We start from the raw sequence: 25,961 nt of genomic DNA on the forward strand, positions 1-25,961 counted from the left end.
TCCAGATGTCAGACCTTACCTAATTGCTCCTGTGCTCAGACTAATAGTTTGTGCTGGCTAAAGCAGACCCATCAGTGAGCCATCTGGTTTGGGTCTGAAGACATAAGGAGATGGGATAATCCTTGGCTTTTGTAGGTGTGTATCATTTCAGCCTGTCTGACTACAAAGAATCCAAACCATCTACCAGCAAGTCCCATCTGCACATCAAGATAAAGGTGACATCAGCCAGGAGATGACCTTGGACTACCACCTCTCATTGCCACATTTGTGGTGTTGCCAACCTGTCATCACTGTGCCGTATGTGAGACAAACTCTGTTCCCAGCTGGTCGTGGCACTGACTGCTTTAAAAGTGACCTCCCCTTAACTTCGGGGTCTACAGGCAGTAAGCATCCTTACCTGAAGGAGAAGCATGGCACTCACATCCAGAGGACTAGTGCCAGGATTCACATACCAAATTTGTGACTGCAGCAGTCTAAGACCAGGGTCTGGTGTGCACTAGTGTCTGAGCATCTCGCATGAGCTGTAGCAACACAGTCCGCAAGTAAAGGGAGCAAAGTTCTCTGAGATGGAGCAAGTGCAGAGGAACAGATCAGCAGCTACAGGCACTGCCCAGAGAACTGCAGCCCAGGCATATTTTGTCGTGAATGACCTCACAATTTGCTCAGGGATTAAATACTTCCTTGTTTAATAACCTAGTAATTTGGGCTAGTTTCATGCTGGATTGTTGGAAAGTTCACTGGCTGGAGTCATCAGCCAAGACTCGTATAAACAGCTTCCCCCAGCTCTCAGCCAAGTGAGCTGTCCTCATCTTTGGGTCCCCCGACGTGTTGCTCTTGGCACTACCTTCTTTTGAAGGGCTTTGTTCGCACGTGTGCCTGAGGCTTTGCGCTCTAGGGGCTTCTTCACCACATTTTGTTTGAGCTGGAAATGCACCTGGATAAAGAACAAAAATAACCATGTAACACTTTGCGTGTTCTCTGCTGGCTCAGGGGTCTGCAGGACCTGCCTCTGCCACTAGCTTTTGAAGCTAACTCTTGGGCCAAGACAAGCAATAAGGGGCCTCAGCCAGTGTTGCAATACAATGAGAACTCAGTTCTCAAATCAGCTGGAAACTTTTTTTCCTCCCTGTGGAAAATGTTGTACCAACAATCAGCTACACTTCTTATGCAGAGTTGCTCCTGTGGCAATACAGCATCCTAGGATGGTTTGGAAGCTGGGCTTCCAAAGACAAGGGTTTAAGCTATGCTCTTTCTTCACCTTTTCTCACCAAAAAGTGGAGAAATGGCATTGCTTTGCATCTCTGTGAATATTTAATACACAGGATGCTTTGGGACAGACAGTCCTTTTTCAATGGCATCGTGTCAGTGGCATCCTACTTCATCAGTCTTTCAGCAATCCATGCTTTCAGTACATCCGGGGGGGAAAAAATATCCAGGATAGAAACTTCCATCCACTACAGCCATGTAAGCAGGACAGGAGTGAGAAGGGGACAAGGAGTGTGCAGGATACTGTATCAGATAACCAGGGAATAGGGAGGCCATACAGAAAGGTGAAACTGGAATGGGACTGTGTGGGCTTCCTAGGAAGGGATGGGGTAAATGGTGGGTATGGGAAATGTTGCAGTGGCACAAGGAAATGCAGGCAGAATGGCTGTAGTGAGAGATCCACAAGACCCAGACCATCAGGGAACAAATCAGTCTTCTACAGTAACATTGTAAAAGGAAAATCTATCTTTAAAAGGAAAGCCAAAGAGCTGGGTGTTTAACCTAACTAAACAAAGGCTAGGACTGGGCTTGACAGCTCTCTATAAATACATCAGGGAATAAATACCAGGGAAGAGGAGCAGTTATTTAAAGCACAACATTGGCATAATTAAAAATAAGAATAAACTGACCATAAATAAATTTAGGATGAAAATTAGAAGGTTTCTAATCCTGGGAAAAGGGCAGCTCTGGAAAAACTTCAGAGGCTGGGTAGGGTGGGATGAAAAGATGTAGGGTGGGAGGACTGCTGAAGTATATTTATGTCAGAGCTTGACCAGAGTACATGTAGTGAAGCAAATGACATGCCAGGATGGTGCAGCCAGGGGGATCTTGCTGATCCTCAGAGGAGACTGCATCTGCAGTCCCACCATGTTCACAAGGCAACAGCAGGGGCAGGAATCACTGCCACTGTTGTTACAACCAATTTCTATCTGTCCAGTGTGCCCTCAGAAAGGAGCTGTAGGGGCCATACTGGAGTCAAGAGCACCTCATCTTCCAAAGGTGCTTGGCTGCTCTTGGGTGCTCTCAGCAGAAAGAAATGTAGACTTTGGCCTCTTACTATGAGTTTGATAGCATGTTTGGTCCCAGGCAGCGTGCAGATGACATCAGAGCACTGAAACCCACAGAGCCAGGGAGATAATGAAACCTCAGAGAACAGATGCTGTCTCCACATCATCATGTCCTGGAGAGTGGGGAGGAGGGAGGGAGAGCTAAAGAGCAGCAACCCAAGCCAGCCAGGGGCTTTATAGCCAAGAGGCAGAGAAAGGTCACAGGAGCTGGCATGGCAGCCAGTGCAGCTGTGAGCCGTCAGTAAGGAATCAAGAAGCACATGGCATTGCCTTCACCCTGTTCCCTTCTGTCAGCTGCGGGGAGTCCTGTGTCTGCCAAAGCAGACAGCCTGTAGCCACTGGCAATGCTCACATCTCATCTCTCTCTTTGCTGCTCGCTAGACATCCCCTGCTACATTTCTTTCTGCCTGGGGTGAAGACATTTTAAGATACCCTCATGACTGTGCAGCCTGACTCACCAATGAAGCTGCAGCTGGGCCCACTGTTGTTGTCACTGTCTGAGGCTGGTACCCTTCTGCAGAAGCTGTGACAGTGTAAGTGCCAGGCAGCAGCAGCCGGAAATAATCCCCCATATCACCTGGAACACAAGGGGGAAACAGAAGATAATCAGGATACACAGGAAGCACAGAACAGAAGATATTCCAGTATGTCTTGCTGCATGTAATTCCTTAAGGATGTGTAGCCTCCAAAACCCAGGCAATTTTTGGCCTTCCTTCCAAATCTGTTGGCTGCCTCAAGGCTGGATCCACAATGGTACAGCAGCTCTGGCTGCGCCAGTGCCTGGAGGGTGCAGATCTGAGGCGCTTGCCAGTCAGATGACAGCAGACCTGAGGGAAAACACAGCTCCAATCTGCTCCTTATGCGTAACACAATCTAATTCCTGTCATACAGAAGTTTGCCATGTTTGGGTTATCAGCAGGGTTTTAATTGCCTCTCAGCTCAGCTGCTCCCTCATTCTCTCCCAGGAGCATTCTGATGGACTGTGTACTGCTGTGGCTAGAGATAAAGGACAGCAAACAGGGAGGCACCACACTATGGTTTATTTTTGACAGTTTCAGTATATATGGAACTGGATGGTTGTTGTAAATGTGAGTCATCATTACAGGCAGCCTGTCTTACTTTGGCTTAGGTGGGACTAATTAGTACAAGTGAGACACATGAGCCAGGGGCTTCCAAGGGAAAATAGGGAGGGTGGCTGGCAGGTCAAAGGGAATAATTTTCTCCCTCTGCTCAGTCCTAGTGAGGCTGCATTTGGATACCATGTCCAGTTTTGGTGCCCTCAGGTCAAATGGGAGAACCCAAGCTTCTGTCTGACAGGGAGAGCTCAGTCCCCACAAGGAGAGCTTGGGGAGCCAGGTGGGCTCAGCCTAGCTGGGAGGAGGTGGAAGGTGATCTGCTTACAGCTGGCAGCTACTTGAAGGGCAGCTACAAAGGTGATGAAGCCAAATTCCTCTCAGCAGTTCCAGGCAATACAGCTTGGGAGCTTTGGGGTGGATCAGGGACCATAGCTTCAAGGTGAAGGTGGTGCAGCCCTGGCACAGCAGACAGGCTGTGAAATCTCCACCCTTGAGGGTCAGCAAGAATCAGATGAAGGGAATGATGGCTGATCAAAGTCAAGGTTGCAGGCAATCCTGCTCCAAGCAGAAGGCTGGACAGGAGACCCCTTTTCAGCCAGCTCCTCTGCAGTTCTATGATCTCTTGCACACTCCCCTTTCTTATGCAGAGTGTTACTGAGTTGCAGACCTGCGGCTAGAAGCTTTGATGACTTCAGTCTGATCTCTGAAGAGCTGGAACATTGGCTATTTTTCTGCAGCTGGTCTGTAATGCCTGGTTCATTTGTTGAAGGGTACTTATGCAAAGAGGTTAAAATCAGCCAGCAAAGGAGAAATCACCACAGCTTGGATAAACTAAAATGTCACTTTATCCTCAGTCTAAATTTGTCTGGCTTGAAGCTATCAGGCATTTCAGCTGTGTAGATACTTAAATGCTTGAGTAGATAATTCCCTCAATTTTCTCTTTTTGTTATACACAAACATATTTTATCCTGTCAGATAAAATAGGAGGAGACTTTCTGAGCTCCTTTACAATACATATCAAATTACATTGCAATTCTCACCTCTTTCTTTCCTGAGCTCCCTCTGGTTCAGAATGCACAAGCACATTTCTCACAACTAGTGCTTTTGGAAAGCAAACCATGCTGGCCATGTAGCCTTGCCTGCTAACCTCCTCCCACATACCCAGATAGTGTCTGAGAGGCTGTATCCAAATTGGACAGCATGTAAAGAGACTGAAAACCTACCAGAGGTGACGTCATGGCTGATTCCCTGGACAGAAATCACTGCTCCTGCAATGCCATTGTTGTTCTCATCTGACACCATCCCTTTAATGCCCTGGTGAACCTGTGGGGAGGGATACAGACTGGTGGGTCAAAGACCTTCCTTTGATCAAGAAGGTACTGCCAAGCACTAGTGGAAGGCAGAACTCTGGGGACAGCTCCATCTTGTCCTGCACTTTTGTCTCTCCTGGTTCTTCCCAACAGAACCAGTCTAGGACATAACAGCCTCCCCAAAGACCACCAACTAGAGCACTGAGTGAGCTTCATGACCACCTCCCTCCCACCCCTAGTGCCTGCTGGTCCCCTACCCTCAGTGTCTCAGGACTGCCCCCTTACCTCTTCAATGAAAGCAACAAGGGCCTCTCGGTTGGCCATCCACTGCCGCTCCAGGTCCTCCTCAGGTGGAAACTTATTGCAGCTGAGCTCCAAGGTGATTTCAAAGCAGTTGGTGTAGAGGTAATTGAAGTCCTGCATACCTGGAAGAGAAGAAAGGCCTGTGGCCAAGGGAATGCAAGGTCCCTTCCCTTCCCCAGGCATGTCCCAGGCATCCTGGCTCCTGCCTATCTTCTACCAGAACTGTTTTGCTCTCCTCTTCACTCTGCAGGTGCAGCCTCCTCCCTCCAAACCAGCACAACTAGATCCTTTTCCCCCCATGCAGACCCCTTGTGGATGCCTGACTTTCTCCTTCAGCTGGATCGTTTTCCACCTTGCCTTCAGAAGCTCGTGGAGGTTGGGTACCAGCAGGGGCTATGTATCTCTTTCCAGTTCATCTTAAATCTTTTTTCTAGCCTAATTTGCTGGTTTTCAGTTTCCTGATTGTGTCCTAATTTTAAGTCAGGCTTTTCAGAAGCCATCAGCAACAAGGAATCACGGAATCACAGCTCTGGGTCTTGATGGAGTAACGCTGTAACATTTTTAGACACACTAACAGATTAATGCTTCCTTAGTTGGGCAGCAGACAGCAGGTCTGTGCAGACTTTGGCTATTTCTGTGTCTCTCTCCCAAGCCACTTCCTGTCTTCCCAATCCATTTCCCTGTCTAAGATGGAGACACCAGAATGGTGTCTAGTAATGTGCACAGTACTGCTGTCACAGCCCTTCCCTATCCCATTCTATTCTGAGGTTTCTCATCTATTGTTTCACCTCTCTTCAGCTTGACACCTTGCTGCAGCTGGTGCTCATCTGCCCAGCTCTTACCTTTGCTGAGTGAGTACCAGGATGCCCCATTCGTGATGCCATCAGCAAAGTAGTCCCCACAGTTCCAGCCACGGTGCATCCAGCTGTGGGCGTATGAGTAGGTCTTGGCCAGCTAGAAGGGAGAGCAGCTGGTGGTCACCACTCTAGCAATGCATGGCTGGGGCCCCTGCCCAGCCTTGGGCATCCTCCCTCCCACATGAGCTTCACTGGGGACTGTTGGAGGGAAGTCAAAGAGGAGAGAGCTCCTGTGTTTTACTGCCATGAAATGCAACATGAGGTGGCCAGGATCTCTACAAAAGGAACACAGAAGAAGGGGAAGGAGGAAGAGCAGAAATCTGGCAGGCTGGAGGCTTGATGGTGGCACAAGAAACTTCTGCCCTTCTCCCCTGAGAAAAGGGGCAGCACAGGGCACTCAGCCCACACAGGGGCACCCAGTCCCATCGGTGCTGGCCCCCCCACAGGATATGGCACTAACAGGGGGAGAAGATATGCAAGGAAAACTAAGCAGAATCAGTCTTGTTGCAAATACCATGTGTATCAGGGGAATTTGGATTAGATGCAAATGCCATATATAGCAGAGGAATTTGTGTTAGGAAAGAGTTTGGGTGACTTCTAGCAGCTTATTGTCCTTATTAAGTTTGCTGCTTATTTTTAGACATGAAGGCAGGGCTAAAATTGGGCCACTGCATTCAAGACCCATCCTTTGCTTAAGACACAGTTTAAGAGACTGGTGTTTGCCCTACCTAATGCAAACTCTATAGCCTTGTATTATGCTTCAGATGCTGATACAATTCCATTCTGTCAGGAGGAAAACAGTTACTTCGCTACATGTCTGACTTCTGAGGTTATGTGGGTATCATTAGCCTACGCCCCAGACTGCAGCCTCTCTATATCTGGGTAGGAGTTCAGCCCTGATCCCAACAGGTCCTGGCAAACCCCTTCACAGCCTCTGCTTCCAGAGAAGGCTGAACTCCAGCTCAGACTTATTTTTCTCATTAACTGTTCTAACGCAACTTGCTTTTTCTTGTGCTGGGTATTTCCTAATGGAAGCAGTGACTGAGGCACTGTTTTCTGGAACATTTTAACAATGGCTTCAGTTAGCACTACTGGGATCAGCAGGACAGACTGATACATTCCCTCATGTCTGCCTAAGCTCCTGGTATGCTTTTTGGGGTATTTCTTATTCTTCACCATCAGCAAGCTCCTGCTGGGCACTCACCTTCCTAATCCTGCTCTCAGCACATCCCCAGACAGACCCTGCCAGCTCACCAGGGAAAAAACAACCATATACATGCCATGATGGTGCAGCAAATCTGGAGACAAGCTCCAGCTCTGGAAGAGCTGGGGTTATGGGCACCCTAAACATGGCATGGACAAGAAAGAGGCTTCTGAGGGTTGAGACTGGTCTGTCCATGTGATACTGGCTCATGGAGGGGACTGCTCTGACCTGGCTTATGGGCTGGCAGTGGGCAGAAATGCCGAGGTCTGCTAGTGGTTGCGTCCAACATGTTCCTTTGCTCAACAGCTTAATGAGGCAGTGACCAGAGACTCCCAGCCAGTTCTCACATGGAGCACCCTGCCAGGCCTGTGGGAATGCCTTGGCCCACTGAGGCTGTGCTCACCTTCTGAAACAACTTGTCATCAGGGGTAGGTGTGTTGACTGTGCGCCGGTGGCTCCGGAACCGCTGGTCCTGAGACTTGTCATAGGGGTAGTTTGCCACCACTGCCCCACCATGCAGATTGGCTGAGAGCACAAAGTTGTAGTTGCTGATCCACTGGATCACAGCCAGTGTCTCTGGCTCCACCTGTGAAAAGATGCATGGGACAGGGAGAAGAGCTCAGCCATTTCTGGGCCAGCAGCTGCTCCACAGCAGGCTGTGGTGTGGTCACACCAGACCTTGCCCTGTGCCATGCCTGCTTGAGCACTTGTGGCCTCCTCCATTCTCCACTGTCTGCCCTATTATGCAGAGCAGGCTCTTTGCATGCATACCCTGCTACAGCTTTCCCAGCACAGCCCACAAACCCAAGGCATAGGCACTAGTGAGCACATGCCATATCTTCTGCCCTATGCATTGCAGCCTTCTTCCCAGACTGTCTATGATACCAGCCTCTCCTTCTGGCAGAGGTGTGAGCTGTGATATAGGACTGGATTACCTACTTTCCTGCATGCAAAAGGCAGAAGGATATAAGCTCTGTGCAAGCCAAAGGACAGTATACTCCCTCGTGTGCTGAGCCAATCTAAGAATGCTGCAGCCCTCACAGCATCCCAGACTGATACCTGGCTTTTCCAATTGTCAGGCAGTGGAATGTGGTGATTTGGTCCACTGATTTCCCCATTGTAGTACATGAACGTGTTAAGGTCAGGGAAGTTGCGGTTCAAGTCCACTCCATTGGCATTGTTCCTTCCTGTCAAGTAACCATTGCTGTCTGGGCCCTGCAGGGCAAAAGTACATCATGGGTGAGTATAGGGTGGGTGCCTCAGGCTGGGTGGCAGGGACTGGCTGTGGTAATGAAGCTTTGGCGCCCTTGATTCACAACATGCATGTTATTGCTGGCGGGAAAATAGAGAGTATTGGCTCTGGCAGGGAAAGTTAGTAACAATATCTCCACCGTCCAGGGTGACAGAGCAAGGCACAAACCAAATAAACAATCTGCCTCAACTGAAAGTGTCGTGAATAGAATATCTCCCCGAGATCTAGTGGTAAAAAGGAATGGATGAAGTTTTGCAGGGGACTAAAGTGCTTCCCCTCAACCCCATTCCTCTCTGCCTGCTCATGATAGTGACATTCAGCTGCCACTTCCCCAGCCTGGGGCAGGGGATTTTCAGTGATGCTCCTGTGACAAATAACTTCTGGGGAGGATCAGACAGGTGTAGGAAGCCTCCTCCATCACTTGCCAGGTCCACCTGTGGCAGGACACACTGCTGGAGCTCTTGCTCCAATAGGTGACAATCAGTGGCGCTCAGGGAGGGGGACAAATTTGGAAGGGAGGAAGGATGGCCCCTCCCTGTAGCTGTGGTGAATAGGATCCCACAGGTCCTCTTTCTGCCCCTACCAGGCTGGAGGAAGCGATTGCTGCCTGGTACCTGCTTGGCAGCCACTTCGTACCCGTCGGGGTTCATGGAGGGCATGATGTGGATGCGGGTGCTGTGGATGAGGCTGGTGATCCGCTCGTTGCCCCGGCGGTACTCCTCACAAAGGAACTCGGAGAGCTGCAGCAGCAGCTCACGGCCCAGCACCTCATTCCCATGCATGTTCCCAACATACTTGAACTCTGGCTCCACTGGAAAGACCAAGAGATTGATACCATCAGCCAGGACTGGGAGAAGAGGGAAGAGTCTACTCCTAATGCAGGCAACCCAGGCAAGCCCAAGGGGCCCCCAATAAATGGTGAGAAATGGCCTTTTCCTTTGGAAAATGCAGACCTTAACAAGGGAGAGTGTCACAATTCCCAAATGGGCTTCCCTCCATGTTGCAATAACGCCGCTGGGAGTAACTCAGGCTTTCCACTGAGTTGCTGCTTGCCTTTGAAGAATACAATAGGATGTATCTACAGATGGTTTATTCTTGGGCTAGAATGAGGCAGCTTAGAGGGACCAGAGAGCCTCCCAGCTCAGCAATGAGTGGCAGTAGAAGGTCAGGCCATTTCACCCACCTCTGCCCATTGTGGTTTGCTCTCAGTACCTCTCACCAACATGGCACATTTCTGGCTCTGCATGCTTTAAGAAGCTTTAAATTACTCTGCAGGATAAAATCAATCCCTGGCTTCAAGCAAGCCATGCTCTTTCACTGGAAGGGCACGTTTGCTTCCAGCTGCTGCTGTCAGCTCCTGACTCCCTCCCTTGTACCTGCCTCCAAGGAAAAGATTAAGGGATTTCTCACCCTCAAGGGACAGGGACAAGAGCCTAGAGAAACCCTAAGCAGCTGAGTATGGATCAAACTGTCCCTCAGGCAGCTCTGGTATGAGCAAAAAGGTCTCTCGCCATTAACTTTTCTAAAACGAGGTCTCAAAATACAGACAGAGATACCACAGGCTGACAGTGCCTGGAGCAGGACTCACTGCTTTGCTGCAGGAGAGGCAGCACATGTGAGAGTCAGGTTATGCTTTCCCAGAGGGTCTTTTAAAGCAGTTACTTGTGGGAAAATAAAATGTCCTACTGCAGGCTGGAGTCAGCACTGGTGGAATAAAAGACAACAGAGGAATTCAGTTAAAAAAGGGAGCCTGACTTTCACACAAAAGGGTCAGGCAAAAATAGGGTGTTGCTACAAATGTCAGCTTGTCAGAACTTGAGACTCCTACATCACCCTGAGTTTTCCAGCCACCAGCAGTGATCACACTCTGCAGCAGCATGCAGTTCTGCTTAGGGTAAAAGGCACTGCAGCCCCATGTAGGGCATCTGCTGCTTCTGAAATCCCCTGTGCCTGGGAGAAGATACCACACCCAGACATGCTGAAGACAGATTCTAAAAAAAGTTCTAACTTTGGCAAAAGATTTTGGTTTTCCACATCTTTTGAATGCTGTGCCTCAGCATAGGACACCACAGGTGGGCACAATGTTTTGACCTGGTTAGGTTTCAGGGACATCAGAACTGATTTAATTAGGTAATCCAGCTATAAAAATGTCTTGAGGATATGTGCAACCTTTATTTAAAAAAAGAAGGCCTCAGCAGGGATTCTCCTTCTCTGCTTTGTTTGAGACTGTGACAGGACTTGTCAGCCTTTTTCAGTACACAGATCCCTAAACGCTGTCCATGTGGACACACAAACCCTAATTACTGTAATCTAGGTTGCTTTTTGGAGTTACTTACTGTGGTCTTTAAGAGAATCCACAGTTTCCCAGTGCCCTCATGATACAATCTGAAAATGCCAACCCAAGCTACAAGCAGTGCCACAGGTCCATACTGCATGCCGGGACAGGAGAGATCTCAGACACCTTCTTAAGGCCCTTCCAGCTGCTCTCTCGTGGTTCTGCTAATCTAAATCCGGTGGTGCATTGCCAGGGCCCTTGCTTTGAATCAATCCCTGATATGCTGTGGAGATGTCCAAAGTGTCCTTCAGGGTCATGCAGTTTCCCTGTACTGAAAACCTGGGCTGGTGTGGAGGTGGTCAGAGTAGGAAGCTTCCCAACCTGCCTCCCATCACCCCTGAAAGTGAAATTCTTGGTCTGCAGGATGGGAGGAGCACTCTCCCAGTTCGGTGTGTCCTTGGGAAAGCTGATGCCAGATGTGGGATGCTGTGGGGTTTAGAGGGGCTGCTCTACTAAGGCGCACACAGGTACAAGGTCCTGCTCACCCCTTCAGTGCTGCCATCAGTTTTCCACATGACGAGGCTGTCTGGACTTGTCAGCCCCTGCACTTAACCACACCAGACAGGATTTGAAAAGGCAAAAGATTCTGAAAAAAGTTGGCAGAGTCTTGCCCACATCTGTGGCCCAGGGGCACACAGCAGGGTAGTGAGGCAGCTCTCTGTGCATATCCCCAGCCTGGAGAGCCAACCGGTCTCCTCAGTCCCCCAGGGGTGCCTGGTCTGGCTCCACAGCCTCCATGCCACACAGGCAGCAGTTCAAGGGGGCCATTGCTGCCAAGGCTCCATTGAGCCACGTGGCAGCAGGTAGAGATCCTTCAGACAGGCCAGCCACAGGGGCTGCGTGGAACGCAGGGCTGCAGAAGCTCAGCATCCACTCTGCCGGGGTCCCTCTGCTTGCTGATCCCCTGGCTTTCGGGTCTAAGAACAGGAAAAGCCAAACTCTTCCCTCCCGACACTATGCAGCAGCAAAGGGTAGAGGTGGATGCTGCCTCTCCCTTCCAGGGTGACAGGGCAGGTAGGGTGCTGGGATGGACTCGTCTGGGTTCTCGCGTTAGCTTGTGCTGAAAAATTAGATCTCCGTCCAAAGTACGCCTGGGCCACGCCGCAGCTCACGCAAGCACGCGTGTTGCGTTTGCATGCGTGTCCCAGGGCTGACTGCGGGGTCCTTGCCAGAGCGGGCACGGACTGACACCCTGCCATCGCCAGGAGGCCTGCCTAGAAAGAGATACCCCCGCCCCGTGCTTCAGCAGTGCCTCATGGCAGGGAGCGTGGTAACTAACCCCCGCCCCCCCCCATACTCACGGGGCTCATGGATGCCCGGGTAGTCGCTGAACTCCAGCACGTAGAGGTGTCGGCCCTCGACGCTGCGGCCGATGCTGTAGATGCGAGTGATGTAGGGGCACTGGCTCTGCACGCGGAATAGGTCCTGCACCATCTCCTCGTAGCGATGGTGGAGGAAGCTGAGGGCAGCCGCCACCTCGAGCAGGAGCAGGGCTCCCACGAGGGACCGCAGCCACCGTGCCATCCTCCCGCGGCGATGGGCGCCCAGAACGGCTCCGAACCCCCGGCTCCCTCCCAGCCGGGAGCTTAAAGTGCAAACTCCAACCAGCGCTTTCCAGTTTCCGAGTGCCAGCCCCTTGCACCTGCGGGCGGGGGGCGGCGGGAGAGGGGTGCCCTGGGGCCCTGCAGAGCAGGAATGCTCCCCCCGCCCGCCAGCGAGCCCGCTCCCTGCCGTCGGAGGAACTCCCGCCTGCTTACAGCTCACTTATTAACCGGACAGTAAACAGGTTCCCGCAGCCACTGTCTCTCCCTGCAGAAGAAGCGCAGGGCTGGAAAACTGGCTGCCGAGGGCGTCGGGGCTGCCAAGCGCACGGCAAGCGGCAGGGCGGGGGAGAGGAGAGGAGAGGAGAGGAGAGGAGAGGGGGGCAGCCGGCCGCGGCCATGCCTGCCGCCCAGCCCTTCCGTGGGGATGGCGCACTGGCAGCCCCGGTACCCGAACGGCTCCCGCAGCCCTGTCCGGTCCCTGTCTGCCTGGCACGGGCAGGTCCCGCCGTTCCCCTGCGGGGCCCGGCAGCCAGCTCGGAGCCGCTCCCACTTTCCTGCCCCATCTCCTGGGGAAGCAGAGGGAGACATTCCGCAGGCTCTGCGGGTTAGCCGGCCCCCATGTCCCGGCCCCTTGCTCACCTGGCAGTCCCACTGCTCCCGGGGGTAAACCGAGACAGGGACGGCACCGCCTTCCCCACAGTCGAGTTAGGACGTTGCAGGGGGACAAGAACAGGGCAACGTGAGTTCTGATGCAGTAGTCTCTTGAGGAGGTACTAGCAAGGAGAGCCCTGCTCAGAGGTCTGCTGTGCACTGGGAGTGGGCATGATAATGAGCTGCAAAAGACACTGGGTAACTGGCAGCAGAAGAGAGCTCGGCAGCCTAAAGGCAGACGAAAATGCCCTCCTGCCTGCTAAAGAGTTGCACACTGTGTCTGGATTTGGGGGAAGCTGGTTTGTCTCTGCTTTGCCATGTGCACCCTTGCCCCAACAGGCAGCAGTGGTCTCAGGGTCTCTGCTCTGCCCGTGGACAGGCAGAGATGTGGGAAGCAGCCGGGCTTTGCAGCCTTACTCGGCGGGGCTACAACTCCAGCAGCTTAGCAGCTCCAACAGAGACCTTTATTAGGACATCTCTGACACAGAGCCCAAACAGCTGAAAGATTTACTATCGCTGCTGCACATGCCAGGAGAAAGGCTCCCTTTGGTAACATGAGAGTGCCATGCTGCTCTGCTCAGGCCATGTTAGAAAAGAGCTCCTCCTGCCATCAGCAACGGGCTTCTCAGGATACTCAGTAGCATGCTAAAAATCCATGCTGCGTTGCTCTAACCACAGTGTACAAGGATTGTTCTAGCTGCCTCTTTCCCCTTTACTGGTGCTGCTCAGCACCACTGCTTTCCTGCCTGTCCTCTGCATCTGCTTGAGTCACTAGCATTCTGCCTTAGCTTTCCAGGAAGAGCTGTGGTAAAACGAGGGAGCCCCTGTTTATAGCTTCTAATGTAAACAGTTCAGGCTGGTGGGCAAAACACACAGCTTGCCTGCTCCTGGCTTAGCTTATTTAGACTTTCCCAGTTCCAACTTTCTTCTACCCTAGCCAACCATAGGGGTCCTTTCTCTCCTTGTCCCTGTGCCTTCTTGGTCTTCTGCCCAATATGCACAGCACCTTCCTCTCAATTATGGCTCCTTTCCAACAGAAAAAAAATAATTAAAATCCTGGTTTTGAACAAATATCTTTTGAAAACATGTCCAGAATAATAATTTTAAAAAAAAGAAGTTTTACATACATAAAGATAGCAGTAATTATATTAATATCTTCTCCCATTTAACCTCCACCCCACCACATCCCCGCTTGTCAGTCAGTCTCAGAACAACACACATTCAGGAGCAGGAATGGCACTGCACCCATCTTCAATTCAGGTAACAAGAAAGAGTACTGGAAGTGCCAACTTTTTCCAGCATTTGTAGGAAGTGAAAAAAAAAAAAACCTAAAAACTGAGGCTGTGGCATGGATATGGTAGGACAGCTCTTGCCTCTACAGCATGCCACGTATTTTGTGTTGCTGGTGGCCCACACAACAATGGGAAATGCCCTCATGTCCTTTGTATCACCACTCCCAGATCCGACAAGTTCCCATGGAGCTGCTTTCTTCCTAGCTTCCAGCAATCGAGGCAGTGTGAAAGAGGTGGGCAGGTTTGCAGCGCCAGCCAGTGTTACTTGGCAGCCAGAGTGCAGTAGGCAGGGCTATAGTAAAATAGCACACACCCCATATTTGGTCTGTCTCCCTGCACCCCTTTCCCTTCCTAGGCTGTTTTCAGAAGCATGGGACAGCAGTGTCAGAGTTACAGCTGCAGCTGGACACAGGAGAATTGCTCTCACTTTCCTATGGAGACAAGCAATACTGATGTGAAAAAAAAAAAGAGAGAGAAAAAAAAAAAAAGCCAGGCTGTTAGCTCCTAAAAAGGAGCCAGGAGCAAAAAGTAGGGTGGGCAGAGGATGCAACTCACGCACTAGTAAGTCTGGAGAATTAGTCAGCATTATCTGTAGCATGGGATTGAAGGCAGCTTGTTATTGGGCAGCAGGTTTAAACCAAACAAAAGCAAATAATTTTGCAAACAAAGCACAAATGAAGTTACCTCATCAAAGCTAAAAGTTAAATGAGTGCAAAAGAGGATAGGATGAATTCATAGAGAACTGGGGGATTCACAGCTGTTACTTATGCAGATCCAGAATCAGCCACTTGATTTCCTATGCCCTTGATCACTAGAAAAGAAGGACCATGCCTTTTCCTTAGATGTCCACTTAAATCCTTGCCCATCACTCATCTGGAAACAAGCACCAGTATGCTGCCTGTCTGACCTCACATGGTTCTTACTACATTCTAGGAAAACAACACACTAACGAAACTTTAAGCCAGTAGGAAGTGAATACATGTTTAAAAACACTCTTGAAAGCAGAAACAAACAATATATGACATCAGCTCTCAGAAACAGTGCAGGAAGTAAAGACTTAATTTGGAAAATGAAGCTAATACAACTGGGAAGGATCAGGCACTCCACCTCCCCCAGACGTTCAAAGATGAAGAGACCTCGAGGCAGTGGCAGAAAGAATACAAGCAGCACCATGCTGTGACAAGGTGGTGAGAGAGAAATAGGAGTGCGTTCCCATGCCCCCCGTTGCTGCATGTCTGAGGGTCACAGGTAGCAAGGAGGCAATTCCTCTGGAGCTGGCTATGGCAGGACTCCATCCGGTGTGTTTGTTGTAATTCTGGCCTTATTGTTACCAAGGGAAGATTGGAAAAATTGAGGAAAGCTCAAGCTAAGAGACATAAGAATGAGGAAAATGGGGAAAGTGTTTGCTGAAAGAAAAATGATGGACTGTGACAAGCATGCTTATCTTGATGGAACTACAGCAGTAGCTGCATAGAGAGACAAGTGGCCTTGTAAATGAGGGGCACAAGTCCCCTGGCCTTCACCTGTTTTGAGGGCATTGCAGTGCCAGCATATGCCAGTGGTGCTTCCTGGAGGAGGAAGAGGGAAAACAAGGACAGAGGACTGCGGCCATCTGGCATGTGGTGAGGGAGAACAAGCCGCTTTGGTGAGGTCAGGGTGAAGCTAAAGCAAGGAAAGATGTAGCTTGGGCACTAGCAGCTTTCCCAGGAGGGAGGCCATCCCTGTGAGGTGCCCAAAGCCTGGGAAGGACCACAGTACCTTTTCTTGCCAGGAGGGAATGCTTCCTATCCACTGGGAACTTCACATCCAACACAGAATAACAGCAGGGAACTGGCAAGAGAGGAAATCCTAGCTTGGGACTTTTCCGTGTTTAGTGCCAGAAGCTCCATTCCACTGTTGGCAAGTTCTCATCATACGGAAAACAGCATAGAAACTTTTCTGGCATCGGTTTGGAAGTCTTTATTGTGATAAAGATACAGAGATTTGTGCAACAGAACAAAGATCCATTTCATCAGGGCTGAGTCACAAAAAGAAAGTGCATTGTCCTGGTGGCAAGGGACTGCTGTCCTCTGCATGTCCCCTCTCAGACCCTTCTAACAGGCTGATGAGCCCTGTGACACAGCCAGCAGCCCCACAGAGCCTGCATGTCCTACCTGGCACACAGAGCATGGGAAAAATTGGGACAGATGAGGAAGGGGCATTTGTCTAGCTGAGAGCTGCTCATGGAGAAGCTGGGGAGCTCTGACCAGCACCAACACTGCAAATCAGCCTCTCACCACAGAGGTGGTGATGGTCCCACTTCTGAGAGCTTTCTTTCAAGTGAAGGCTCCATCATACTTTGCTGTAGGGCCAGAGGAATCAGTTGTTGCCAATGCAGAGGAGAGCTGGCTATGTTGGGGAAAAACATCAAAGGTGCTTAGAGCCTGTGGTGGGGACTGACTGTTTTCTGCAAAAGGTGAGTGTGCTGCAGACATCTGCAGACATCCAGGCTTTCTCTGCTGACCCCCAAAGATCTCAGCCTCCCTGATAGTTTTGCCTCAGATCTGGCCCTGGGGTGAACATGAGAGTGTGTGGAAGTCATCAGTTGCAGAGAGACCAGACTGTTTCCACACCCTGCAAAGCTATCAAATCCTCCTGCAAGGAACCTTCCCCAAAGGGAACCACTCGACATTTGAACCTAAACCAGAGACAGTCATCCCACTTTGCAGTGTGTCTCAGGGTTTCCTGTGGAAAGCTAGGAGACCCCAAGGCCTGGAGTTTCAGCAGCCCAGCAGAGCTGATCAGTGTATAAATATTTGCAAGACAAGGACGTGCGGTGTTAAAAGATGCTTTAAACCAGAGAGCAAAACCGTCCAGAAGCCAGTGGCTGGAAATGAAAGCCAAAAGCTATCACATTAGAAATAAGGCACAGATAATTATTGGTGAGGCATTAACAAGAGAAGTGACACCGTGTTTTTACTGGCATATTTGGAAGTTCTGCCCACTACTGTTGATGTTCTTCATGTAAGCATTGGGTGGTTCTGGAACACACAGCTGAATGCAGCCGGGTCAGATGCAACACAGTAGCAAAGAAATGAAATGTAAATGTAAACTCTTTAACCAAGGATTTTGAGTAGCCTCCATGGATAAAGTCCTGCAATAGCAGGAGAAAGGAGAAGGGAAAAAAAAAAATCATATACTTTTCTGGGAAGATTTGAGTACAGCCAATGATATGCAAGGGTCTTACTCTGTTTGGATTCCTTCAGTCAGCCGGTTCCTAGAGCCTCAGCTGGCTCAAGTGATTTTTAAGTAGCACATCTGGTACCACCTTTGAAATTCGAGTTCTGGAGATATTTGACTTACAGATGTGGTCATAAGGTTTAAAAATACCATAATGTGTTTTGTACTTAGTTTAAGACCTTTAGGTTGCACTCAGGTTACATCTGCAGCTTTAAAAATAACAAAAATCCAAACCCAAAACCAAGAGAAGGATGGCAGGAGAGAGTAAGTAAAGATACCAGCTGGTCACTTGACTCCAGAATCAAGAGCTAACAATATTAATACTATGGAACTTGCAATAAAGATCCAAAACATTCTAAGGCTCTTCTGCAGGTTTTGTATTTGACCTTTTCCTTTGGCCTAAACCCTTGGCACTGACCAGAAAAGCAGTCTAGTACATGCTTTCTCTCCACACCAGCTGCCACGTGAAGTTTCTGCATCAATTTCTGAAACATCCCAATGTATCTGCCAGTTCCACCATCACAGACACTACTAAACAGCTACCAGATCCGTGAGGAGATCTCAGGAGAGGAATTATGATTTTGCAAGTTTCCACACTGTTCATGGGGAGAAAGGATGCACTAGGTCATGTTGGATGCTTCTCCAGGGCACCTGCACTGCCCTAAAGACTCCATATGCAAAGAAGGTGACTGTGTTGAAGTGGTGCTGACTGGGGAGCTGAAGCAGCTCTAATCATGTGTTCCTCTCCTGTATCCCTTCCAGCCATGACCAAAACCTCCTCTTAATCTCTCATCTACCTATCTTTGATGAAAACAACAGATGGAAGACTCCATCTCTAGATGAATTTCAGTATCTCAATGTACTTGCAGACGGGGAAAAAAATGGTCAGTGGTCAGATAGTGTGGGCGAGTGTCATTTGCAGGTTGATCTCCATCACTTGCTTGGGGGAATATTTTTTGAGTACTACATGTTTCAGTGGAGCCACGTAGAAGGCAAAGCATCTCATGTTAAGAGACAATGATGTACGGTGTGAGACAGCAGCTGTTCTGGAAAAAAAAATAAAGGCTAAGTTGCAGTAGTCCAACTGGACAAAATAGTCTCCAAAGCTTTTCATATATGAGCAGACCTGGTCCTGAGATGAACAAGGAACACAGAGTATAGATCAAAGCCAGAGGGTATTACTTTTATATACACTATTAATGACTCTACTACCACTTGTTCCTGAAAACTTTGGTGTCCGAATTTCAGAAGGATGTAAAAATTGTCAAGGAAGTGGAGTCGAGAGCTACAAGTGAGGTCAGCATGGAGCTCTTTGCAGATCAAAGATCTAGCTATTTAATAGGGTACAATGATGACTTGCAAGCACCAAAAGGGAGGGATTTTGACAGCAGAGAGTTACTCAGCCTTTCTGAAACAGACAGAACAAGACCCAACAGAAACTGAAGCCAGCTGAATCAGAGCAAAAAATAGATGTAGATTTTTGGAAGAACAATGAACTGCCCAAGGATCTTGCTACAAGACAGGATAGATTTTTCCCTTACCTTTAGGTCCTTCAATATGTTACAGATCCTACTTAAAAGCATGAAGTAGAAATAACTGGGGGATATTTTCCAGCCTGAACTGTGTGGAGGTGTAGCCTGGGACAGCATAAAGACCCTGAGCTCTGTGTCTGTGCTTGCCTAAAGAAGGCTTTATTGGTGTTGCACATCCTGATCCCCTCCACAATTTTTACAGCTTTGCTTGGGGAAACAGGTGAAGGTGTTTGTTTGCATGCCTTTCTCTCTACAATATCTACTTCCATTTGGCCTCCAGCAGTTACAGGTCATTAGGAGAAGAGATTTCTGAGATTTCATGGGAGGTAAACAGGCACCAGTGGTTTCCAAGTTTATTTATAAAAATGAATTTCTGACTTACCTTTCCTTTATTATGTTTGGGGTTTTTTTTGGACCAAGGAATGGAAAAATGGAAAATGGGAGGAAGTGATCAGTGGCATTGCCCCAGTTGTGTCCGAGAAGATGGGCTGCAGTATGTGCACTCACAAGCCTCAGTGCTTATGGTCATGGGATAAGCCTAAGCCATGAGGGAAGGCAAGGCAAATTTTCACTGATTTTGCTGGTGGAAAGAGTGGTTCAATCTGTGCATGCTGATGTTGGTTAACTGCTGCCAGCTGTCTATTTGTAAAGGAACATGACCTAATAAACATTTTCCTTAGATCAGAGGCTACTGTATGGTCACCACAGTGACACTAGATTACTTTAGTGGGTGTATATCTGTAGGTATGCTGATCACACCAGAGTCCCTGTAGGCATAAGTACTCTGTACTGGTCAAGGATCCTCACACAGTATGAGCTGTTCCTACAAAAATCAGCAAAGCCTGTCTGGGAACTTGTGTCTTGATGTACCCTAGGGACTTGGGAATGGCTCAGTGTAACAGTGAGCCAGCTTTGGTCCAGCAACAACAATCAGGAAGACATGGGAAAGAGGCTTATTGCCACCTGCAGATGGAGCAGACAGCCACCAGAGCCCAGCTAAGGGCTGACAGCCACCAGTGCATTCAGTTTCTTCATCCTCATCCCTTCTTCTTCTGGAGTGGCATTTGGGAACCTGCTTAGCCTTTGGAGGTCAGCCAGGTGCAGGTGGCCATATCCAGGTGTAGGACTGCAAGGGCTCAGGGCACGGGGAGGCAAGTGCAGGTGTGCTGGTGCGGGAAGGGCTCTCAGGAATAGCTTAATCTAAGAAGGAGCAGGATCTCCCTGTGATTGTTCCCAAAAGCTCTGTGAGATGTGTGACCCTGAGATTACCCTTGCAGGAGCACTGGCTCCCAAAGATTGCTGCCACTTTTCATGCACATGTCTTGTGCACAAGGCAAAAAACCAATAAGCAGCAAAGTATCACTGAATGAAGGTATGACCCATTATTCAAACAGGCGACACCTGCTTGATTGTCCTTGGTAGAGAGAGGCGGCAATCCTGATGTCCCAATGTCTGTCAGTGCAAGTATGAGTCAGAAGAAATGAATGCCCTTGTTGTACACAGTCAGTAGCTTCAGTGAGAGGTGAGAGGGGCTCTGCAGTACAGACTGCTCTGCTGGGGTCTCATAGCCTTCAGTGGGCAGACTGACACAGCCCCTCTCCTCCCAAGGCTCTTCCTAAACAATCCCCTTCTGCAGGCACTTGGGCTTGTGGAAGAGAAGCCAGGCGAACAGGAGCACAGACACCAGCACGAGGGAGCACAGCACCATCAGCCCCACGTAGCTGCCGTGGGAAAGAGGGGGCCCAGCAGGCTCCTCTGCAGGGATCATGTTGGTCAGATTCAGCATGTAGCCCAGAGTCCAGCCTGCATCGCTGCCACCAATCTGAAATGGGAGAGCAGCAGAATCAGTGCAGGCAGGTGCAAGGGCTGCTCGCCGCATTGCCGGGGCAGTGGCACCCTGGGGAAAACAGGCCTGGCTGTGCAGCGAAGGTTGCAGTTAGCTGCTGGGGTAGAGCCCTCCCTGCCATGAAACACACCTTTCCAAGGAAGTGGATGCTTTGCCAATTCTTTTCAGTGAATTTGTAGCCATTTTCCAGGAGAGAGAGGATGTAGGCTCCAGAGAAGCAATACTCGCTCAGGTACTTTTCTTTTACATGGTGATACACTGTCTTCACCTAGAGAAAAAGAAAGTCACCAAGCTGTTAGAAGCAGCTTCTTGCTGCTCCACCTTGTGCCTGAGAGTCCACTGCAGGTGCTGGGGGGGATCTTCCCCATCTTGCTTTGGAAGTCACCCCAACTGTTTATCCTACAAGAAGATATCAGCAGCTTTTGCCACCCTGAAGCCTAAACCCACTGCTCACCTCATTCCAAGGCCGAGCACAGAAGCTCTCAATGGTGCTGGCCACTTTGTCCAGGGCAACGGGGCTTTGTTCACTGGTCAGGTTCAAAAAATTCATCACAAAGTAGAAAGCAGAAAAAGCCTGAAGGAGAAAGAATATTTTAACCTGTCTAGGCCTCAGAATGAGCAGGTCAGAAGAAATCCCACAAAAGAAAATGGTTTTAATTGCAGATAGAGAAATATAAGAAGCAACATCTCTCACACAAAGGTAGGTGTATTTTCAAGAGCAATGAATTTTGATGCACATCCCTCAGAGCTGATGAGAGCTAAGGACCCCAAAAGGAAGGTGGAGGTAGGAATTTCACTGACCACAGTATCCTGAAGAACTTTGGTAAATCTCTCCGCTCTGTGCAGTGGTGCCAGTGGCACATGGTGAATGCTGCTTGATACCATTTTAGCAACTGAATTGAGATGAGTGTGCAGCCAATATCACCACAAACAACAGAGGTGATGGCTTGAGAGGACTGTACACAGCCCCAGCATATAACCCATCTCTGAAAACCCATCTCTGACCATGGCCAACGGCTGATAGGTTGAGGACAGTTTATGAATAGGGCAAGGGAGTGTTAACAGTTCCCACAGAAAACCTCACAGCCACTGAAATCTTGCAGCTCTAGGTCTGATGTTCCCTGTGCTGTCACACATGATGTGTCTTAAGAATATACACTGTTTCCTCATCACATATGGGAAGGGGACAAGTGAGCTGGTTTCAGTGGTGCTCACACACTTCTGGCATAACTACTGACCTTAGGAGGCAAGGATTGCGGGAGCTGTGTGTCATGCATGGCCCGCAGCAGGCTCTCCTGCCTCTGGTGCTGGCCTCCAGGAAGGATTCCTTGAAAAATGAATCAGTAAATGGAGCACCCCAAAGAGATGTCTACAGAAGCTGGGCTGGAATGGGAACAGTGCAGTACTGGTAGGCCAGTCACTATTCCAAGCGCTGTCTTCGCAGCAAGCACAGCACTGCTTTTTTAGATGTGAGGTCAAAAAGTCTTCTTGTAAATGATTTCCTGACCCAGCAATGGAGAATGCACTCTAGTATCTCTCTTGAGTTACTACTGTTGTGATATTCTGGGTTACAGAGAGTTGAAGAATGTGAAGACTTACCCCAAAATCCCCTTGTAATGGAGGTAGGTATATCCCATTGAAGGAGCAACTGGAGTGAGGACAATTGGTTTTGTTAAAGAGTTTCTGGATGTTTCCCCGGCACTTTTGATAATCACCCTCTCCCTGTATGAACAGCTGGTTGAAAGGGAATTGCTTTTTCTTGTCTGATGTACAAGGGTTCTTGAAGAGGTCACTTAGATTTATAGTCCTCTGATAGCCTTCATGAAAGCATGGATCAAAGAGGGTGCTGTTCTCCATGGTCTGCAAGTAAATTCAACCCAAGATGTTACAATTCACAAGGAATGGTAGCCACAAGGAGGGGTAGCCAAAGGGCACTTGTCACAGTACATCACACCACTGGTTGTGATTTGGGAGATGTCTGCACTGCCACAGGCTCTCTGTAGGATCCTGGGCAGATTACTTTCATCTGCATTTTGTGGAGCTGCTGTTGGTTTGGGATTGTCAGGGATGGTGAAACATCACCTCCCCTGAGCACTCTAGTTCAGCACAGTACACCTGCTATCCCATGTCTGAGAATCAAAGTACCTCAAATTGGTAGCACTTTTGAACGTGCTGACTGTCATCTCTTTGGCCATGTGCCCAGTCTTTATGGAAGCTAATGACATTTCCCAAATCCAGACTAAAGGATGAGGCATTTATCTGGGACACATAAACTTTCACAACGCCAGCACGTCAAAGGCGGAAGAGTCCAGGATCTCTACTTGCCTGTAGGTCCCTGGCCAGTTTCTGTTGCAGAGCTTGATCCTTCCCATAGCAGAGAAAGCTGTGTGTGTATACTTGGTAATCCTTGCCATAGAGACGGAAGTAGAGCAGGTTCTCTGGGGACTCATAAGAGAGTTCATTTGGTACAAAGGTAATTTGTGTTGAGGCTCCTCCAAGATCTAGTGCTCCTGAAGTCTCACTTATGGATTTCAGAGAAAGCAGAAACTTTGTCCAGCCAGACTTTTTGAAGAAGAAAAAAACCACAACAAAACAACACAAAAGACAAAAAAAAACCCAAAAGAAAATGAAAAAAAGGAGTAAACCAGATATATCAGGTGTGGAGAAGGTTTATTTGGGAACAAAAATGAGAAGGACCTATGAGGAGAGAAGCAGAAGCACAGAACACGGAAAAGGCAGGAATACCTAGAGAAGGGCACAATATGGAAACGGGAACAAGCCACCAGAATGAGGCAGGCTTGGAAAAGTAGAAGATGGATAATGTCTGAGAGTTTGCAGGACTAGGAATGTGATGTCTAATACAATTACGATGATATAAAGCCTGCACAATTTACTGTTTCAGCTCCCAAATGATTTATAAGCTCAACAGTAAAGAGTCATTGTTGAACTTTGCAGGCACAGAAATCTTTTAGGTCAAGCAAAGTTTCATTTAAGTGCTTTAAGTCTGAGTATAGAGGTACATTCTGATACACAGTGGTATCAGGATGTACTCAACAGTAGCTGCTGAGGCAAGATGTGCAGCCTCCTGACCTCTGGTAAATGGCTTACAAGGGAAGACAGAGCCTGTGACACCCTCCTGCAAGGCACAATTTTCAAAGCGCTGCAAGCTGGTGATTGAAATATGGACTGGCCTTTGATACAATACCTGCTTGAAATTACCCAGCAGATAGTTAATGGTGATCCATCCATAGGCTCCTTCTTCCTGGCCACTGATGATTCTGGCACCCTGGAAGCTGAAGGGAGCTGAGCGTAGCGTCTTCTCTACTGAGGACAAGACTTTGTCAGCTGCACTTTTGTTCTCCAAGCTGGATGAATGGAAGAAAGGATGAAGTGACTCTGGCTGACAGCTCTCTGCAGCCTATATGCTTTATTCTAAGTTGGCAGGCCACAAGTCTCCACCAAACATTAATTCATAGATTCACAGATTGTGCTGGGCAGAAAGGGACCCTCAGAGGTCATCTTGCCCAGTTCCCTGCAGTGAGCAGGGACACCTCCAGCTAGATCAGGCTGCCCAAGCCCATGTTGAGTCTGATCTTGAATGTCTCCAGGGATGGGGCCTCAAACACATCCCTGGGCAACCTGTTTCTGTATTTTACCCCTCTCACTGTAAAAAATTTCATCCTTATGTCCAACCTAAATCTGCCTTGCTCCAATTTTAAAACCACTGCCTCTTGTCCTTTTGCTACAAGCCCTTCTGAACAGTCCTTCCCCAGCCTTCCTGTAGGTCCCTTTCAGATATCAAAATGTAGCTATAAAGTCACCCTAGAGCCTTCTCCTCTTCAGGTGAACAACCCCAATTCTTAGGAGACGTCTTCATAGCAGTGGTGCTCCAGACCTCTGATCACCTTTGTGGCTTTCCTCTGGATCTGCTCCAGCAGGTCCATGTTTCTCTTGTGTTGGGGGCCTCAGCGCTGGACACACTACTCCAGGTGGGGTCTCAGCAGAGTACAGTGGCAGAAACCTCTCTCAACCTGCTGGCCACACTTCTTTTGATGCAGCCCAGGATGAGATTTGCCTTTTGGGCTGCAAGTGTACAATGTTTGCTCATGTCCAGCTGCTCATCCACCAGTTCCCTCAAGTCCTTTTCTTCAGGGCTGCTCTCAATTTCACTATCACCCAGCCTGGATTGACATAGAGATCTAGGTGCAGGACCTTGCACTTTGCCTTACTGAACCTCATGTGATTCTCCTCAGCTCACCTCTCCAGCCTTGAGGGACATCACCTGTCATCTGTCTCCATTTGGACATTGAGCCATTGACCACTACCCTTTGTGTGTGATCACTGTTCAATTCCTCATCCACTGGACAGTCCACCTATCAAATACATATTTCTCCAGATTAGAGAGAAGGATGTTGTGTGGCACTGTGTCAAAAGCTTTACAAAAGTCCACACATATGACATCTGTTGGTCTTCCTTTGTTCACTGACAAAGTTATACCATCACAGAAAGTCATTAGGCTGGTTGGGCAGGACTTGGTGAAGGCATGCTGGCTGTCTCAATTCACCTCCCTGTCCTCCATGTGTTCCGTTATAGCTTCCAGGAGGATTTGTTCCGTGATCCTCCCAGGCACAGAGGTGAGGCTGACAGGGTGCAATGTTTCCCTTCTTCCAGTCTCCAGGGACTTCACCTGACTGCCAGGACTTTTCAAATATCATGGAGAGTGGCTTTGCAACTACATGATCCCATACATTCAGAACTCTGGGATGCATCTCATCAGGTCCCTTAGATTTATGTAAGTTGAGGTTCCTGAGGTGGTCCTGAACTTGATCTTCCCTTGCAGTGGTCTGCATCTAGTGGTCCATCAACTCAGGAGGAAGAGGGAACAATATTTCCAGTGAAGACTGAGGCAAAAAGTTGAGTACCTCAACTTTCTCCTTGTCTGTTGACACCAGCTCTCCATTCTCATTTACATTTGTGACAATCAGGTCCAGTATTGCATTCCTTTAGGTAGAACTGTCTAATATCTGGCTCAGGAAGTTCTCCTTGAGGCACTGCAGGAGTCTCCTTGGTTGCCTACAGCTTGCCACGCTATTTTTCTAGCAGATGTTGGGGTAGTTGATGTCCCCCAGCAGGACAAGAACCTGCAAGCATCAGGCCTCCTCTAGCTGGAGTAGGAAGGCTCCCCTTGATCAGATGGTCGGTAGTAA

General features: G+C 49.0%; 2 protein-coding genes across 2 annotated transcripts in view; both read right to left on the reverse strand.

The window, feature by feature from the left end:
- CPN1 (carboxypeptidase N subunit 1) lies at nucleotides 1–12,475 on the reverse strand. The gene is made up of 9 exons (XM_009908095.2): nucleotides 11,972–12,475; nucleotides 8,950–9,146; nucleotides 8,143–8,298; nucleotides 7,487–7,669; nucleotides 5,865–5,976; nucleotides 5,005–5,144; nucleotides 4,633–4,732; nucleotides 2,792–2,910; nucleotides 1–934 (listed from the first exon to the last, which is right to left on the reverse strand). Exons 1-9 carry the CDS (start codon nucleotides 12,192–12,194, stop codon nucleotides 806–808), a joined length of 1,359 nt encoding a protein of 452 aa, XP_009906397.1. The 5' UTR covers nucleotides 12,195–12,475; the 3' UTR covers nucleotides 1–805.
- A 4,719-nt stretch (nucleotides 12,476–17,194) lies between these two features.
- The window catches only part of ENTPD1 (ectonucleoside triphosphate diphosphohydrolase 1), a 37,096-nt gene continuing 28,329 nt past the window's right edge, over nucleotides 17,195–25,961 (reverse strand). Inside the window, exons 5-10 of the mRNA XM_009908094.2 lie at nucleotides 23,960–24,119; nucleotides 23,080–23,316; nucleotides 22,354–22,614; nucleotides 21,209–21,328; nucleotides 20,885–21,022; nucleotides 17,195–20,730 (exon numbers count right to left, since the gene is read on the reverse strand). Of these exons, the coding sequence (XP_009906396.2) occupies nucleotides 20,524–20,730; nucleotides 20,885–21,022; nucleotides 21,209–21,328; nucleotides 22,354–22,614; nucleotides 23,080–23,316; nucleotides 23,960–24,119 (1,123 nt within the window). The 3' untranslated portion in view covers nucleotides 17,195–20,523. The remainder of the gene's footprint in view (nucleotides 20,731–20,884; nucleotides 21,023–21,208; nucleotides 21,329–22,353; nucleotides 22,615–23,079; nucleotides 23,317–23,959; nucleotides 24,120–25,961) is intronic.

The sequence above is a fragment of the Dryobates pubescens genome, chromosome 8 (genome assembly GCF_014839835.1).
Source record: "Dryobates pubescens isolate bDryPub1 chromosome 8, bDryPub1.pri, whole genome shotgun sequence".
NCBI lineage: Eukaryota > Metazoa > Chordata > Aves > Piciformes > Picidae > Dryobates > Dryobates pubescens.